Source organism: Mirounga leonina, unplaced genomic scaffold, assembly GCF_011800145.1.
Source record: "Mirounga leonina isolate KUSES-001 unplaced genomic scaffold, KU_Mleo_1.0 Mir_166, whole genome shotgun sequence".
Classification (NCBI taxonomy): Eukaryota; Metazoa; Chordata; class Mammalia; order Carnivora; family Phocidae; genus Mirounga; species Mirounga leonina.
Genome location: NW_023270418.1, coordinates 179,081 through 198,757, shown reverse-complemented (window position 1 = coordinate 198,757; position 19,677 = coordinate 179,081). Strand labels below are relative to the sequence as shown.

General features: G+C 41.0%; 1 protein-coding gene and 1 pseudogene across 1 annotated transcript in view; both read left to right on the top strand.

Annotated features, from left to right (window-relative positions):
* TSG101 (tumor susceptibility 101) overlaps positions 1-18,353 on the top strand; it is a 39,453-nt gene extending 21,100 nt beyond the window's left edge. Inside the window, exons 7-10 of the mRNA XM_035012421.1 lie at positions 1,727-1,818; positions 15,143-15,345; positions 16,537-16,776; positions 18,017-18,353. Of these exons, the coding sequence (XP_034868312.1) occupies positions 1,727-1,818; positions 15,143-15,345; positions 16,537-16,776; positions 18,017-18,106 (625 nt within the window). The 3' untranslated portion in view covers positions 18,107-18,353. The remainder of the gene's footprint in view (positions 1-1,726; positions 1,819-15,142; positions 15,346-16,536; positions 16,777-18,016) is intronic.
* LOC118016363 lies at positions 4,878-5,007 on the top strand (annotated as a pseudogene).
* Positions 18,354-19,677: the final 1,324 nt, after the last annotated feature.

Genomic DNA, 19,677 nt, shown 5'->3' with positions numbered 1-19,677 from the left:
GCACTTAGAAACAGTTCCTTAAATATAATAATTAGTAAAATTTGAAAGAGTACATAAAGAAAAAGGAACATAAGAGTGTTGGAAAATTCTTTTTAAATACGTAGTTTTAAAAGGACTCTTCAGTATGAAAAAGATGTGCTACATAGAACAAATTGTTTAATAATATACAAAGATAGAAAATGTACCACTCAGTTCTTTACTCAAGAAAAATTATTAACCCTGAACATAGAGAATAACTATGAAGAAGAAATTGAGCAAACTAAGAGACAAGGGAGTTCTTGGAAGTTAATGTCTGTAGGCCTAGAAAAGTTTTATACCAGGTTACTGAAAAATTCAACAGTATAATCACAGATTGTCTTTAAAAGGGTATGCAAAATGGGAGTAACCCCAGGAAAAAAGAGCACGTTTATCCCAGTTTTCAAAACCATAGATCCAGAAATTTCAGTACGATTGGCACTGTTTCCTGATACCATGGTAGCAGGGTTACTAAAGAGACCAGAAACAAAAGCAGCGTTCAGTAGCCTTTGGCATGTGTTTGCCAGGAACAGAAATGCCTGCTATTTTCTTTGATTTTGCTTTTATACTGATAGATGAGAGAGTACTGTGACTACATCGAATCTTCAACAAGTGCTACAAAATTTTTTTGTTGGGGACAAGTGATAAAGTGTGAGCTGGTAGTACAAACAGTAGAATCTTTGAACCACTACACTGGAAAGGGATTACTGACTCCCAGCTCAGAGCTCTTGCCCCAAGACTCTGTATGGGCTGGGTTTCATCAGTAATTTTAATGGACTTGTAGAAAGCATATTGATCAGAATTGCCAATATCATAGATCTGACAACTAATCCAGATTTATTGTCCAACTAACAGGTAGCTAGTGATCATCTTGTTTCACTTTTCTTCCCCATTGTAAGGGAAATACCTCCAAACTAGTGAGCATTCAGAGGAAAGTGATTAGACCTTAAAATCATGTCCTGTGAATAATGGTTGAAGGAATTTAAAAGATTTCACCTAAAGAAGAGATTAGAAGACTGATGTTAGAAGTCTTCTACTATTCAAGTGGTTTTCCAGAATGCAAATTTAGGACCATTAGGTGGAAATTCTATCAAAATGATATTTAGTGTTCAGTAGAGAAAGATGACTGTTTGTCAGGGATATTGTTAATGATATTTATAAGACAATGTTGGATAACAGACTGGAGAGAATACTTCTAAGGAAAATTCCTCCTGACTCTGATATGAATACATGAATGAGACAAACTATCCATAGAGTGAAAAGAAAATTTTTAAAACTATTTATAAAGAGGAGAATTTTCAGATCAGATACTCTCAAAGGGTATCAATGAACCATAGGTAAAAATTGAATAATATAATTTCCGGGATATGCTCGTTAACCAGAATGGGAAAGTTCTCTCACAAATTGGGGTTGCTTCTAGTTCTAATACTGTTCATCTGCCCTTAGAAATATACTAGTTGTTTTTTGCTCCCTGTGAAGACAACCGTCAAATAAGCAGGGCCAAGCAAGAGTATTTTAACCGTTTACTTAAGAGTGAATCCAATGTCATTAATGGAACTTCTTCTAGAACTTTGCTTGAATAGACACCTGGAGCTCTAAAAGTCATTAACTGATAAAACAACAGGTCAAGTTTAACTTCCTGAATAGGGTTCTTAAAGATACTCTAGCATTGAGTCATCTTAATATTGAATGGGTTTTGTTCTTTTTTCAGTGGTTACCCAGGCTGTCCTTTCCCACCTGGTGGTCAGTATCCTGCCACAACGAGTTCTCAGTACCCGTCCCAGCCTCCTGTGGCCACTGTCGGTAAGTACCCTTCAAAACTGTCTTTCTCCCATAAGGAAAGTCAGAGGCTCCTGTTGTGAAAAGTGCCTTTCAGTTTTACATGTGAGATGTCAGAATATTCTTCCTTGTTACGAAGAACTCTTAATGGTCAGTGTCCTATAATCCAAAACTTGAAGTAGGTGATATAGCATTCATTATATAAATGAGTCTTCTGTTAGGGCATATAAAGAAATGATTGACTCTTCACTCTTTCCTGGCTCACATATTTTTATTGATGAACTTTGTATGTGTTGAACTATTGACAGATACTTAGATTTCCCTAGCCTGGTTATATATAAAAACAGATGAGCTTCTTTAGGAGAAGAAAGCACCACGGGGTATATTGCACATTATCACAGGCCAGTAGTTGTTTCTGTTTAGTGTTGCTTATTAGAGTGCCTGAAGTATAATTTTCTTCAGTTGAGAAAATTTAAGCAATAAGAGCATTTCTACAGATCCCCGCCCCCGCTGCTGCATGCCCGTCGCTGCCACTCTACCGCCATGCCTGCCTCCTCCCATAGGCCAGTTATCTTTGCTTCTGTGCACAAGATCTCACCCTCTCTCCCTCCCTCGGGGGCCAGTCAGTTCAGCAGTTCTTCCCTCCCATTATCAGTTTCTGTTCTCTACTGGATTGCTCCTCATCAACACACACACAAAAATATGCCCTAAACTAACCTTAAAAAATCCTCCTCTCAATTCCACTTCCCCACCACTATTCCATTTCTTCATTCCCCTCTGCAAGCAAAACTCCTTGACAAATTATCCGTACTCCATTATCTTCAATTCATCTTCTCCCTTTCTCTTGTAAAGTCCCTCCATTTGGGATTTCCTTCATACCATTCTGCTAAAACTGTTTCTGTCAAGGTCACTAATGACCTTTACAAGGTTAAATCCAACAGGTAGTTACTTTTCTCCACTTACTTGGCCTGTCAGTAGCATTTGACACAGTTAATTACTCCTTCCTTGATACACTTTCTTAATCTTTTTTCCAAGACCCCACACTCGCTCGGTTTTCTTCCTAGCTTGCTGGTACTCATGGTCAGTCTTCTTTACAGGTCTCCTTTTCTTAATGTTGGCGTGCCCCCTGGCTTAGTCCTTAGCATTCTCTGTACTTAGCGTTCTCTGTACATTCTCCTGGTGATTTCCACCAGTCTTAGCTTTAAATACCACTTCTATGCCCACAGTTCCCAAATTTATACTCTCTCCTGAGCTCCAGATCCTTAGAGCACCTGCCTTCTTAGTATCTCCACGTGGATATTTAATAGACATCTCAAGCCCAACATGACCAGAATTAAACTCTGAATCTTTCTACACAGCTTCCCCATCTCCATTGATCCTACTCAGTACTCTTACTTTGGCATCATCCTTGATTCCTCATCAGGAGCCTACTGTCTTCAAAATAGATCTAGAATTTGATCATACCCAGTGCAAATCCAAGTCATCACATTGTGTCTTATCTAATTTATTTCAGAAGCCTCCCAAAAGGTTTCTGTGTCTGTCCTTGGCCCCTACACTCTGTTTTATACACAGCATCCAGAGTAATCCTAGTAAAACAGAAATAGGGGTGCCTGGGTGGCTCAGTCAGTTGAACATCTGCCTTTGGCTCAGGTCATGATCCCGGAGTCCTGGGATCAAGTCCCATGTGGGGCTCCTTGCTCAGCAGGGAGCCTGCTTCTCCCTCTGCCCTTCCCCCTGCTCGTGCTTTCTCTTTGCCCCCACTGGGCTCCCTGCTGCTCCCCCTGCTTGTGCTTTCTCTCTCTCTGTCAAATAAATAAAATAAAAAACCATAAATAACGTCGCTCCTGTGCTCAAAACCTGCCAGTATTTCCCCATTTTACTCAGAATTCAATCCAGAGTTCTTAGGCCTAGAAGGCCCTGTGTGATCCTGCTTTCTTCCCCTGTTATTTCTCTGACCTCATCCTCTACTATTCTATCTTAGGAAATCCACTTCCTATTTCCTTTGCAAGGAGCAGGCATGCCTACCTGACTAATCACCTACCCCCACCAATCCCCGCCCCCGACCCCCTAACAGTGCTTTATATATAGAAGTGCCTCAATAAATATTTTGCTGAGTGCCTAAATGAATGTAGGAGCGTATGAAGTTCATCTTTCTGTTATATTTCCTGATAAACTGTAACCATCCCAAGATCTAATGTAAGTACCCTCCCCCCAAAAAAGGATTTTCTTTGCTTTTTTTTTTTTTAAAGATTTTATTTATTTTTTGACAGAGAGAGACAGCACGAGAGGGAACACAAGCAGGGGGAGTGGGCGAGGGAGAAGCAGGCTTCCCGCTGAGCAAGGAGCCCGATGTGGGGCTCGATCCCAGGACCCTGGGATCATGACCTGAGCTGAAGGCAGACACTTAATGGCTGAGCACCCAGGTGCCCCCCAAAACAGGTTTTCTAATGCTGTTCTTGCCATTGATACAGTCTAGTTATTGAGGTTCTGGTGGCATGGTTTTATTAAAATGTTCTCAAAATTACTATAATGTAGCTCTTTTTCTACAATATAATTTTTTTTTTTTTTAAGATTTTATTTATTTATTTGACAGAGAGAGACATAGTGAGAGCAGGAACACAAGCAGGGGGAGTGGGAAAGGGAGAAGCAGGCTTCCCGCGGAGCGGGGAGCCTGATGCGGGACTCGATCCCAGGACCCTGGGATCATGACCTGAGCTGAAGGCAGACGCTTAACGACTGAGCCACCCAGGCGCCCTCTACAATATAATTTAAAGGATTTGAGTTAGAAACCTAATGATGGGAGATCTTTCATCCATAAGCAAAGCACACTAAGTCTTGTTAAGCTCTCCATTTTGGTTCAGGCATCATCAACAAAATGGGAATAGTGCTATTTGTTACCGTTTTTCATTGAGATAATAGCATAATCCCTTTGATTTCTAGAAAACCTCAGTTTCTAACAATCTTTTATATGTTAACTCATTTTAAACCATAGGTATGAAGCATTTTATAGCTTAGACTAGATTGTTTCCACATATCCAAAAAACAGGGATGTGGAGAAAATGGTATCTTTAAAATCACATCTAAGCTTTGCGCAGTGGCAGTATCGTAGCCAATGAGGTTTATCCGAGGTGTGATTATTGCTAATTAAAATAACATCTAATGTTTATTTTTAGAACAGACTATCAAAGAAATTTATGTATTTTTTTAAGAGTACTTTCTTAGGCTAGAAACATTTTATGATAATCTTGGCTATCCTTTAATATGTATTGTTCTATCTTTGTTGCTTGCCTGCTTGATTTTTTTTCATCGTTCTGGTAGTACATTGTGCACAACGCTGTTGGACTTCAAAACTGTAATACAGGAAAGCAGAAACATAAAAGTATTGAATGTCAGTTCACAACTAGTCAGCGTTTCCTCAGTAGATCTGTGGTCACCAGAATTTGTGCTATTATTCTCTATACTACCGAGACCATGAGAAAGAATGAATGTGGTATGTTTATCCTTGTACTTTGTATCACTTGATAGTTTCACTGCATAGGTTTTGATTTTAGATGTAAAACAAGCACCTGACTGAAAGCATCATTAACATATGTCTTATTATGGACGTGGATGCCTGTGCAAGTGTTGGTATTTAACCATCCCGACAGCACTGAAGTGAAAAAGCCATTTAAAAATGAAGTGATAAGGGCGCCTGGGTGGCTCAGTCATTAAGTGGCTGCCTTCAGCTCAGGTCGTGATCCCAGGGTCCTGGGATCGAGCCCCACATCGGGCTCCCTGCTCAGCGGGAAGCCTGCTTCTCCCCCTCCCACTTCCCCCTGCTTGTGTTCCTGCTCTCGCTATCTCTCTCTCTGTGTCAAATAAATAAATAAAATCTTTAAAAAAAAAAAATGAAGTAATAGAGGGGCACATGGGTGGCTCAGTCGCTTGAGCATCTGACTCTTGGTTTTTGGCTCAGGTCAGGATCTCATGGGTCTTGAGAGCCCCACAGTAGGCTCCTCAACTGAGCAGGGAGTCTGCCTGAAGATTCTCTCCCTCTGCCCCCCACCCCACGCAGGTGTGTGCTCTCTCTCTCAAAAAATAAATCTTTAAAAAAAAAATAAAAATGAAGTAATGGAGATTGCATTTTTTATAGCAACCTCTTCTGACAAAGTACTGAAGAAGGAGGACGGATACAGATCTTGGAACTTAAAATAGCTCTTTCTGATTCCAATCAATGTAGATTTTTTTTTTTTAAGATTTTATTTATTTACTTGAGAGAGAGAGAATGAGAGAGCACATGAGACGGGGGAGGGTCAGAGGGAGAAGCAGACTCCCCGCCGAGCAGGGAGCCCGATGCGGGACTCGACCCCGGGACTCCAGGATCACGACCTGAGCCGAAGGCAGTCGCTTAACCAACTGAGCCACCCAGGCGCCCAAATCAATGTAGATTTTACACAACATTTAAAATCAGAATATGTTTTGTCGTTTCATTTTATAGCTTTTTTTATTAGATAGCTTCCCACCTAACCTGACCTAAAGCCAGTCTTGTGAAATTGGAGCTCACTGAGGGCACTAAGCAGTGAAGACAGCTGTGGAATGATGTAAAACCTGTCGATGGTGCTTTCCATCAGGTCTGGGCAATTGTAGTGATATTTTAATACCCTGGTATAGTGTAAGGGAAGAAAAAAGCTGTGTAACTCAGATTTTTCCTAGAAGTCATTGTAAGACCAGGTGTATTTTTTGTATATCATCTTTGCAACTATCAAAAACATTTTCGGGGCACCTGGGTGGCTCAGTTGGTTAAGCGACTGCTTTCGGCTCAGGTCATGATCCTGGAGTCCCGGGATCGAGTCCCGCATCGGGCTCCCTGCTCGGCAGGGAGTCTGCTTCTCCCTCTGACCCTCCTCCCTCTCATGCTCTCTATCTCATTCTCTCTCTCAAATAAATAAATAAAATCTTAAAAAAAAAAAAATTTTCTACTGGAAAATCACTGGGAAAAGATGTGGAATTTGGATAACTTTCCTTAGATTTTCTGTCCATCGTAAGCATTGTTCGTCAACAAAGGCATCACAAGGAAGATAAACTTTTCTTGATAACTGAGGGTAAAAGTTAAATTTTTAAAAACTTAAATTTCTGTTTCTTTGGATTAAAGTATGTGTTTCTTAAGAGTGAAACACTTTTGGGGGCACCTGGGTGGCTCAGTCTTTAAGCCTCTGCTCAGGTCCCGGAGTCCTGGGATCGAGCCCTGCATCGGGCTCCCTGCTCAGAGGGAAGGCTGCTTCTCCCTCTCCCACTCCCCTGCTTGTGTTCCCTCTCTCGCTGTGTCTCTCTCTGTCAAATAAATAAAATCTTAAAAAGAGTGAAACACTTTTGCTAGGACAAGGTGTATAACTTTCACCAAGTTGGTATTGCCAAAGCTGTAAGAGAACCTGGACTCTGATTTTAAAGGTTTAAAATGACTTGACCACCACCAAATTATAAAGATTAAGTTGAGGAGACAATATTGATACTTGTTTATGTTCTCTTAATAGCAGATGCCAGAAGAAAGCAGAAGTAGGTATGGATATGTGGTCGTTTGTACGTTTTCTGGGCTGACAAATGGGTACTCAAGAGAACCTTTAGTCCCCAGCTGGGCATTTCAGTAGAGAACGCCAAACTCCCCTGGATAGGGAAGAGTGGCATGATGTGGGATCAGCTGATTCCCACTTTGATTCATGCATGGCGCCATCTGCCAGATAGATCCTCATGCGCTGGTGGTGCCCGTGGTGCACCTGGGTGGCACCGATTTGGAGATGATGAAGGTGTGGATATTATAATCTGGATTAAGAAGGATTGAAGGCTATCAGGCAAATGTTCAAGAATGTTACTACAGGGTGGTCCACTGTGGTCCTCTGAACAGTGTGGTGCCACTCAATGAAACTTCCCCATGTTATGAATATGTGTGTGAAGGAAGTCGGAGAACTAGCTGGCTCCTTTATGTAGTGTATCAGAGGATGTACTATTGCCATACTTCCTTTGTGCCAGAATCTCCAGGTTTATTTCCTCTCAGCGGAGTCCTTTAATCAGAGTGGTTACAGATGGCTTCAACCCTGATTTACTTAGTGTTCTGAAACTTTGAGGAGACAAATTTGAGGGGAAAACAAAATGAGGTGCTTCTGGCCAATACTTGACCCAGAATCGAATCTGTTGTTTGGACACTTTGGATCTGTTGTTAACATTCTCATCCTTGAGGAGCACCTGGGTGGCTCAGTCAGTTAAGCGTCTGCCTTCGGCTCAGGTCATGATCCTGGGGTCCTGGGATCGAGCCCCGCATCAGGCTCCCTGCTCAGTGGTGAGTCTGTTTCTCTCTCTCCCTCTGCCCCTCTACCTGCTTGTGCTCTCTCTCTCAAATAAATAAATAAAATCTTAAAAAAAAAAAAGTCTCATCCTTGAAAGATCCGCATAGCTAATTCACACTTTGAGAAAGAGTTCTTTGAAATCAAATAATCTATGAAGGGGTAGATGTACCTTTAGGATTGTATATCATTAACTTTTCCTATATTCAAATGGAAACCCACTTTCACTTTCCAAATGGAATTTTTTTTTTTTTTTGCTTTGGCACCCCTTCTGCACAGTCTTTCACAGACTTCCTTTGGGAATACCTGCCTTATCTTCAGGGTAAAGTAGTAGTTTCCTCCCATCTGGGCAGTCAGTGAGGGCTTACTAAGGGTTGCTGTGCTAAATTTTGAAAGCTTAAAGAAAAAGGCCCTTACGTAATTTAACACTGTATTTTAAATTTTTTTTGGTTAATATATGAAGGATATGAGAAGCTGATTAATTTGGCATCCTGGGGTTATTCCAATAGGATACTTCAAGGAATGACTTTGATTCTGACCCATCTTTTTAAGGATGGAATTTTACTGTCCTTCAAATTAATTGGCCTTTGTGCTTATGCCTGCTAGTAGCATCTCTCATTTTTTATAATTGGATGATTGTAGCACTGCCTTTTTTGAAGTAGTTAACTACTTTGCTATCCTATTTTTTTTTTTAATTTTTATTTACTTGAGAGAGAGAACAGAGTGAGCGTGAGCAGGGGGAGGAGCCGAGGGAGAGGGACAAGCAGACTCCATGCTGAGCACAGAGCCCGAATGTAGGGCTTGATCCCAGGATTCCGAGATCGTGACCTGAGCCAAAACCAAGAGTCAGACACCCAACCAGCTGAGCCACCCAGGTGCCCCTGGTATTGTTTTAATGAGGTTCATACCTATACTTACCTGTACATTTGAAAACTTGAGTTTTTATGTAAACTAATGTAAACCTTTCCTTGTGGTTTGTGTTTATTTTCAAGAAGCATAAACCTTGAAGAAAAAGTGTTTTTCTTACTGATGGTGATTATAGAAACTTTCTAGAGCTTAAAGAATACTGCTCTAATAGTGTTTAAAAGATAAATTGAGGTCCCCTGATTTCGTTGGAAGAAAAGTTCCATAGCTCACACAGAGGTTGGTAGTAGTATTAGAAGCTTACATGTTCATAGACTACAAAAGCTTTTTTAAGCAGCTTACTGAATTTGCCAGGTTTGCACTTAATAGCATGAATCAGAATGCCTTTATTCATACAGTTATTTAAATGTTCCTCCTAATTCAGAGATTGTCCTATTTTTTGTGTGTTTTTATTATAAAAGGAAATAATATGGGCTTGATGTGGTCCTTGAGTGACAGTAAATTACTCTTGGGGATTGCGTAGGCTCCATAGTTTGATCTGTAGCACAGATGTCAAACCAAAGACCCTAGTTATGTGGGTCTGAGCAAGTAACTTCCAGAAGTAAAAATGCTGAGCAAGTGATTCCCTTTTGCTGGTTAGAGGAGCGTTTAGAAAGGTTATTGTTTAGTCAGACAAATAAGTCCGAGAAAGACAACTACCCTTATGATGTCACGTATATGTGAAATCCAAAAAATAAATAAGCCAAGCAATAGATATACAAGCCAAACTCACAGATACAGAGAACAGAGTGGTAGTTGCCAGAGGGCAGGGGTTGGAGGGTGAGAGAAATGGATAAACTGTTCTCGTTTTTGGCTTAAATAAATTGACTATTTTTAAAGGTTACTGTTCAGTTATCTTGTACTTCAGGACTACCGTGGATTCTCTAATATAAATGATCTTTCTGAGTTACAGGAAACTGATCATGCAGTAAGTACTATTAGGAGATAAATAAAAGTGATTGTCTTAAGTGTTTAGTTTTAAATCAGGTAGTCTGTACCTGTGCACTTTGAAGATACAGGCCTGAATTATTTGTTGAGTTATCAGGTCCATTGGGTAGTATATTGGTTTCCTCGTAGTAGAAAAAAAATTTTTTTTCAATTATGTTTTAGTTCCTAAGACTTAAGTTCAGTAATTGGATCCTACCTAACATTTAAATGAGGTTTTTGCTTAGGATTGTTTCTCAAAATCTTTGTTACCTTTTCATTGAGGCTCATCTGGAATTGTAGAAGGGCACGTCTGAAATCTGACTCTGCATGGGTAAAGGTCAGGATGTGGGGACTTGAGGTATGGCAGTTTGGCACAAACTCTTCTTACTCCAGGGCTTGTTACCTGGGTATAAAGAAAATGAAAATTTCTCTTAAGACATCTGAGGGGGTTGGGGCGCCTGGGTGGCTCAGTCGTTAAGCGTCTGCCTTTGGCTCGGGTCATGATCCCAGGGTCCTGGGATCGAGCCCCACATTGGGCTCCCTGCTCCACGGGAAGCCTGCTTCTCCCTCTCCCACTCCCCCTACTTGTGTTCCCTCTCTCGCTGTGTCTCTCTCTGTCAAATAAATAAAATCTTTAAAAAAAAAAAAAAGACATCTGAAGGCAAAAAATTTTTTTTGTTTGAAAAGTGATCAAGATGATGAGAATCTCCCACCGATCTTTTTTCTTACTTAAACAATCCCTTAAAGTGTCAAGGTTCATCGAATTTAGAATTTTAATTGGTTTTCTTTTTTGGCGTTCATATTCCATATCTTCATTAAAATTCTCTTCTTTTTAGAAGGTAGGTGGACCTAATGTGTTTAAATATACTGTATAGTAAGGTCTGTGGGTGGCAGAGGAAAGGACAAGGGCTAATCTTGGCACTTCCACCCTCAGGTGAACTGCGACCTTTATCGAAAGCCAAGCAACTAACTGCTGCCTCAGCTTGGTTCCCATTTTGAGTGTTAATGGCTTTAGCTGGAGACTTCTTTGGGAGGCCTTATTTGGTGCTGTATGGTAGTGTTTGCTTTAACGTATTTCATAAGAGAAACAGAATATAAATTCCAGAATTTAAATGTGTGTTTTTAAAAAGAAATTTGAAAACTTCACATCAGTGTAAGTTGATCCATTTTAAGGTAGTAATTTTAACAAAACTTGATGTTTTTGTGTGTGAAAAATCCAGACTAGTTATAAAAATACACTTAATCCTTTATTACTTCAGATAACTTCTACACAGATAAACGGAACACTTTAACGGCTGCATAGGATTAACCACACAACTCTACTGCCTTGAAGGGACGTGTGTTGAAAAGCAAAAAATAGAGTAAAATAGTTAACATTGCAGATTTTAACACTCACTGCTTCCATTAACTCAAATAATTCTGCCTGAGCAGCTATCACAGTTCAGTGCTAAGCCCTTCAGGAGTCAAATTCTTTAAAGATACTGTTCCTGTCCGCAAAAGGACAGCCAAATTTTTACCAGGAAATGTTACCGAGAATTCAGTCTCTTTGACTTGCTTTGGTTTGCCATTTTGCCAGGGAGGTGAAAACCAATTTATGATTTTAGTTTCTCACAACAAATTCAAAAATTTAGGGAAAAGGCTAATTGTATTTAAATCTGAAAAAAATCTTATTGAAACAACTTAATACAGGGTGGAATAAACATTAAATTGTTTCTGTAACAACCTACCCCTTTTGATACGCAAACCACAGTTAAGTTTCTAACCTCTATTGCGAAGAAAACAAAACAAAAACAAAAAACCCAAGAGTGTAGGAGTCCCCAGTTCCCGGTTTGTAACCTGAGCGGTGTTCTCCACCCCCCACCCGCCGCCAGGTTTAGGTAAGTGCTTGCCTCCTTTTCCAGTGATCCACGTTGCCCTTCTTATCTGGAAACTATGGTATCAGGAAGTTTTTGGCAGATCCTAATCTTTTAAAAATATACCTTTGTCTTTTTTGTACTCAGGTATTTTTTAAAGTTCAAAGTATGTTTTTAAACTGATAAATATAGTAAGAACTATTAGTGGGAACTCATTAGGGTTAACAGAGGAAAGATCATTAGTGGAGATTAGCTTTAACACCATATTTGATGGTAGAGAGAAGATGGAATCTGATATTTAAGAACAGTAAACTGTTTTTGGTAGTTAAAATGACTTAAGAGTTTGATAGTGAAAGAGCTAGAGCTGGCTGTGGAAAAAAGCAGGATCATCTAGCAGGTAATTAGCGCCGCACCCCGGTCATTTACAAGGCCTTCAGGAAGTTTCTGCCTTTCATAGGTTGTGATTAGGATAATTCAAGCATTGTAGCAAATGTATACCATAATTTTGGGGATGAGGTTGGGGTGTGGGGACAAGGCCAGCAGGTAGAAGTTTATAGTAGCAACACAGTAGTAGAAAAGCAAGAATCACAGATGGATTACAGCGGTGTTTCTTAACCTTTCTTTCTTCATCTTCCTCCTCAGGAGCCTTTTTAGACATTTTTTTTTTCTTAATTAGAGTAATGTTGTATAAGACTGGCCGTGAACTCAGGAAAAAAGAACTAGAGAGCATAGAGTTTTGAAGATTACCCAAGATTTGGGGCTAGGAAGAGGGATGAAAGAAAGCAAGCCAAGAGCAGAGTAGAAAAAGCAAGACACTGTGCTTAGACTACAGATGAAAGCTTAAAAGCATCTGATCTTTCAGAAGGATCTAGAGGAATGCAGGTTGTCTTCCTGAGAAGGTGAGGTTAGTACTTTTAAACAGTGAGGGGTCAGACCATAGTTAAAGGAATTAGGATTCTTGTTCCAAAGGAGAGTGGGAGAAAAGAGTGGAAAACTCCCATCTGATGGTTTCACTCCTTTGAAGATATCCTGAGGATTTTTGCCTTGTGGGAAGATGGTAAAAGGAGGCTAGGGCTTTAAGAAAGAGTCAGAAGGATTGAGGACTTGAGTTAGGTTAGGTTTGGCAGGTGAAGTCTTTGGAGGTAGGAGGCCTGGTGGTCTGATAAATGTGAGAGAGGCTGCCTTGGCGGACCTCCTGCGTGCTGTAAGAGACGGCAAGAAGTCCGCGCGAGGCGAGATGCTCCCAGGAAGCAGGGGTGGGAGAAAGGGAGGTCAAAGGGACGAGAAGGAATGAATGGAGATCTTGGTAATTGGGGAAGGTTGCTAGTCATCCTGGTCTCTGTTGGGGATGATGTGAATAAAGAGGTGGTCAGACAGGAAAACAGCAAGAGAAATTAGGGGCATGAGCCTGGAGGTGGTGCAGTAGTTGGTAAAGTGATGAGAACACTTTAGAAAAGTTAGGTATTAAAGAGGCCAGAGATGTGAAAAAGAAGACCTCAGTTTTCATAGGGGAAATGTGGTTACCCTCTGGCTTTACCATTCTGAATTCCAAAGCACAAGTTACCTGAAAGAGTTAATACTTTTGCTTTTCAGAAATACGAAATAAGCTGAAATATTTTGTAAAATCAGAAATGAATTCTCGAAAGCACATACCTTATCGATTTGTATGTTAATAATCAAACAGGAGGTATTAATTGCTTCTCTGTCAACCCTGTAGGATGGATACTGTCTGGGCTCTCCTCAGCAAGAGGTTTCTAGCAGGAAGGAGGGAGGTCCTCGTAGGGAGAAATCAGCGCACACGGGGGGGGGGTCTGATCCTGGGCTCTCACTGTGCAAGCAGTGTCCTCAGGACAGATGGACGAAGGACTCTCTTCAGGAAAAGCGGGCCACAGGAGACCCTGTCTGTACTCATTTCTACTTGCAAGAAGAACACCTAAGTCAGAAAAAGCAACAACAACAAAAAACAGTTCTTCTGTGGTGGGAATGAGAGAGAAAAAAGAAAAAACAAAACTATTTAGACTCAGACTCTGCCTTTCAAAACCTCTGAAACCAGAGAACGCCAGAGTGTCCTGATGTCGTTTGCAAAAAGCCAGAAAAGCATTCAGGGTAACTTGGTATGAACCAGCTTCTGCAAGAAGACAACTTTCCTAACTAACAAGTGGAGCTTTTAGTTAGTACAAGGCGAGCTTATGTACTGGCAAGAACTGTGAGCAGACGGGACACTGAAGAGCAGGTGTGGCGCTGGCTGCGTGGGGCAGGCTGCCTGTTGTTGGTAAAGCGCGGCTGCATTTGAGAAGCAGTGTGCCTTTTCGGTACGGGGCCCAGGCCTGTGATGGGTGGGAACATGAATGTAAGAGTTTGGATACATTTCTGCAAACAGACTAAAGGGTTTTGGGGTTTTTTCCTCCTGTTGAGTATAACTCAGTGTCCCCGGGATAGAAATTTTCGGCTCAAAGTGGTAGTGATACTCTGTTAGTCTGTAATCATTTTTTAATCATTGTAGGCAGTGACAGATAAATATAATTCCCCACATGATATTCTGTCATCAAACATAATTGGAAATCAGAATACCATGTACACATTTGCTGAATTAGGACCCTAACTAAAGAACGCCGATAGTCCTAAAGAGTACCGTACCATACTTCTGTCACTGGGAGGACCTTTTGAAGAAAATATCAGAGGGATAAGTTTATTTGATCTGAAATATGCAAGGAAATTCTATAAGACACTGATGAGGAAGGGATGTTTTGAAGAGAATACTAAAGAATCTGAGACTAAACAAGTTTATCAGCTGTTGAATTTTCTGTACATCACTCTCTCTTGCTCATCTGTTCATTCCTCTTTGGGTAAAGGGTAATGGAGTAAAAGTCTTGTAGAAGGGAAGCCTTATTAACCTTACACCAAGGAAACTGCCTATTCAGTCCTCTTACTGGCCTCTGCAGTAGGTTTCTGTCTCCCTCACCTTAGCAGTGAAACCGGAGAATGCACCTGACCTGAATCAAATGTTTTTCTTTGGTATAAACTTGTCCCATTTGTTGGAGATTGGGGAATAATTGTAATCTGTGGGGACACAGCCCCTGCCTCATTGAGAAGAGAGCTGATTATTTCAGCAGTCAGTAGAAAAGGCGGGTAAATATGGATTCATAGTAACCTCTTGCAGGGAAAGTATTTCTGAATCAACTCAGATTTTAATGTTATTTTTGATGAAATTTTTACATTTACTAGAAAATTTCTCTTTCCTCCCACTCTGAAAGTGTCAACTCATTTTGTCCTGTTTTCTGAAGGTTCCTGTGAAAGGAATAGAAAGTGCTTAGGAAATTAAGCCAGTGGTTTCTGCCTTTTCCCCTGCAGGTCCCAGTCGGGACGGCACCATCAGCGAGGACACCATCCGAGCCTCTCTTATCTCAGCGGTCAGTGACAAGCTGAGATGGCGGATGAAAGAGGAAATGGATCGTGCCCAGGCAGAGCTCAATGCCTTGAAACGAACAGAGGAAGACCTGAAAAAAGGTCATCAGAAACTGGAAGAGATGGTTACCCGTTTAGATCAAGAAGTAGTAAGTAACTCATTGAATAGTTGCGAATTTTAGATATCTACCCCTTTTTCACCCTGGACGTTGTGGGTCCAGTAAGAGTTCAGAAAATTATGCATGCCTTTAAGCATTTGAATATAGCTTCTCTATAGCCTTGTTAGACGTGGGGCCTGGGTTGGCAGTTTGGTCTTTGGCAGTTGGAGGGTATTTAGAACATTTTTCCTTGCACCAACTTCACCCTGAGGGGTGAGGTTTGACTCAAAGGAGGGTGGTTTCAGTGCGTGATGTTACCAGACAGTTGCCAGGAAATAAGAATTTGAGAGAGTTCTGAGCCCTGATGAAGATCTGCAGACCGTGGGTCCAGACTTAAGGGTCCGTTCTTTTTTGTCTCCAGATGTCATTTGAACTATATTGAAAGCATCTTCAGCGAGCCCTCTAATGCAGCCTTTCGCTCTTAAACTTTCTCACATTTTTATCAGACTGCTGTGCCCGTATGACTTTTTTGGTTAATGATGAAGAAGAGGCCTACTGGCATGATTTAAGTGCCAGCTTCACTCGCCACTTTCCTTCCCACGAAGGAGAATTTATTCCAACAAATGTGTCTGAGGGCCCTGGGGACAGTGGTTTGTGTGTGCACATTCGTCTTACAAAATGGTTCTAGGGCGTAAAGTCAGCTTCACAGTAGTAGCCTGCGATTTTTAAAAGTTCAGGAAAGCGACACCAGGACAATTCCAAGCCTGCACCCGCCACCTACAGTAACTTGTAACTGAAGTTCAGCTATTTGGGGTTCTGTGGATTAAGCTGTGTAGACTGGGGGAAGCTATCCCTCTGTAGCAGTGGCCCCCTTGTTTGGAAGAAAAACCTCTTTTACGATTGTCATGTGAGGACCCTCCTGCTGGATGGTATCTTGTCTGATGGCTTAGTTCGCAACAACATTTGCCACTGCTAAGTGACAGACTTATCACTGCCACTGGAAGTGCTCAGCTTAGGGTATTTTCAATGTTATTCTGTTCTCACTCAGCATCTTACATCACCCTTTTTCCTCTACCTTTGGCCAGGATGTTGTTTGAAACAATCTCAACCATGAGTTGTTTTAAGTATCGCTTTTTTATTTCCCGGGTCTGTTTCTGTAAAATTGAGTTGTAGATTTTTGACCAGCAGATAATTATGTACAGTTAGTATGAAGTCATCATGCTTGGACTGTTTTGTTTTCAGGCTGAGGTTGATAAAAACATAGAACTTTTGAGAAAGAAGGATGAAGAACTCAGTTCTGCTCTGGAGAAAATGGAAAATCAGTCTGAAAACAATGATATTGACGAAGTTATCATTCCCACAGCCCCACTATACAAACAGATCCTAAATCTGTATGCAGAGGAAAATGCTATTGAAGACACTATCTTTTACCTGGGAGAGGCCTTGAGGCGGGGAGTGATAGATCTGGATGTCTTCCTGAAGGTACGTCTTCCTCAGTCTGCTTTCCAGGAGCTCAGAACTCATGTTTTAAAAGAGGCACTGACCTTGAAAGCCACAAACCAAGAGGGTTTCTGTGTAGGAGAAGTTAAAATTCCTTGTGTTCCCAGAGAGCGCGAGTGAGCTCTGGGGCTGAGGCTCCATCTGGGAGGGGAAGGAAGGTGCGCCAGTGGCTGCAGCCCCCGCCCCCCCGGCAGCACGAAGCTGAAGGTAATTCTTCAGTCTTACTGCCGGGCCTGCGTGGGTCCGGAGGAACAGTCAGATTTCCGTTGGTTCTTTCAGGTCATACACCATCCAAATTAAGATCGCTGACTGCCCCACCTGTTTGAGATTCTGTTTTGGTCTTTTCCTATTAATTTTCTTAGAATTGCATAATTTTAGACCCGTTTTCCTAGATCAAACAGCCCTGCAAAGTACTGAGCTGTCCTGCTCGTACCACAGCCCTTCTGAATGAAGGTGGTTCAGGCTCACTGCCGTCGCACAGAACGTGAAGACCCAGGGAGCCAGTTCTGGCTCCTCTTCTCTGTTGGGTCACGAAGAGCATGGTTTTAGAAGTAATAGTGGCCGCCCTTTGGATATTTGATCCGCTGCGGCTGGTGCTTCAGTAAACGTGCGAGGCTGGTCGGGTCACTTACTCATCTTGTCTGTCTCACTGTGATTAAGTGGCCAAACCAGTCTTGGGCCTGGTGCAAGCACATGAATGTCTGGGTGTAAGTCCGAGACCCCAGACTCCCTTTCTGTATACTGTCCCCTGCTTGGGTGCCAGAGCTTAGGGAAAGGTGCACCCAGGGAGGCCAGAGAGAGATGCTGTTGCTAGGCATGGGACAAAAGCTGGCTTATGCTGCTCATTCCCTGCTTTTTGACAACTGGGGATAGTCGTAGTTATCAAAGTTTTATGTAACTTTTGATAGGATCACAGTTCAGGTTTCCCTGGTGTCTTGGTTTATCTCAAGGTATAGTTCAAACTCCTGAGCCAGATCCTGTAATGGCATGCTTTCCCTGTAACGTAATCCTTTATAGAGTCTCAGAAGGTAACTTTCCTTATATAACCTGCCAGCATCAATCTAGTGAGTTTAAAAAGCCGTATGTCATAAAGTATTGGTTCCAAAGGAAGGTTGACAATGAGTTTAGGGTTCTTAGATCCCATCTAGTTTACAAACTGTCTGATACTTCATGCCTGGGTCAAATCCATTCTAAACTGTTGAAACTTTTTCCCCCCTCCCAGCATGTACGTCTTCTGTCCCGTAAACAGTTCCAGCTGAGGGCACTAATGCAAAAAGCAAGAAAGACTGCCGGTCTCAGTGACCTCTACTGACTTCTCTGATATCAGCTGGAGATTGAGCTCTTCTTTAAGCATTCTTTTCTTCTCTTTCTCTTATCAGTAGTGCCCAGAATAAGTTATTGCAGTTTATCATTCGAGTGTAAAATATTTTGAATCAATAATATATTTTCTGTTTTCTTTTGGTAAAGACTGGCTTTTATTAATGCACTTTCTATCCTCTGTAAACTTTTTGTGCTGAATGTTGGGACTGACTATGCTAAATAAAATTTGTTGCATAATTTTTCTCTTTATTGAACATTTTTAGGAAAAATTAAATATTAATAAGCTCGGTTTTTTATTTCACAAAGCATAATATCCATCAAGTTAAAAATTAGCATTATTTATTCTGTAACATATAAACTTTAATATGGGATATACCACATAGAATTCTAACTTGAAATATTTGAAACTGAGGGATTTGAGTGACTTTTTCTGTGAAAGAAAAGAATGCCCACCTTGGTATCATTCATCACTGAAGGGTTTATAGAGTTTAGATCTTTTATAAAAATTATCAGAAGTTGATGGAGCGTGCGACTCGATCTTGGGGTTGCGAGTTCAAGTCCCATGTTGGGTGTAGAGATTACTTAAAAAAATAAAATCTTAAAAAAATTAGAATAAAAGCTAGCAAGGTCAAATCAAGGTTTAATTTAGTATTAGGATTGGAACTACCATTTGTTTTTGTGTATATATCCATTTTTACATTGTAGAGAAAGTTGCACTTTTTTATAGTGTATCAATGAACATACCAGCCAGAAAAAAGAATCAGAATCTCTGTAAACACAGTATACACACACATCATTCATTCTTTTGAACCAAATGGCAAATATATATATAAACACATAAACATGGGCAAGAACTGCAATCATGTAGGAATTGTAAACACAAAGTATCATCCAACATCTGGATGCTCAAACAGCTGGAGGGCTAAATAGAGAAGTCACTGTTGCCCCCTTTTTCCACTTTTAGGAATTCAAGTTTAGTCAAGATTTTGACATATCTAATCCTATAACTACTCTCTCCTTCCTTAACTTCAGAATGGAAGCTTTAAGCAACTTTAAAGCTTGAGCCCCTTCTGAATTTCCCAGAGTTTCTGCACTCTTTTTCAAACGAGCCTCCTCTTCAGGGATCAGCTTTACCTTCATGAGATCTGTAATGCCATTCTCTCCGAGGACATAAGGAACACTAAGGAATACTTCTTTTAGTCCATAGAGGCCCTGAAAGTAAAGGCTTAATAATTATTTCTTCCGTTCTTCCTCCTTTCCTTCCCTTCCTTTCTTTCCTACAAAGGTCTGCAACATGAAAAACAACAGTTGCTGAGTGAATATTTCACAGCTTTGTGGTATGAATTATGGCAGAAAAATAGACCAACAGGACAGAGAACAAAATAAAACAGATGGTTAGACATATTGTTCAGATTCACCAGCCATCTTTCCACATGGGGCCATGTTTGCTGGGAACCACTCTCCTTTTCCTATCTCCTTACCCCAGATCACTTCCTATCGGGGAATCACTTCAAAATTCCTATTACTTTATTCCCAACGATTTGATTCCATTTTGCTTTAGCC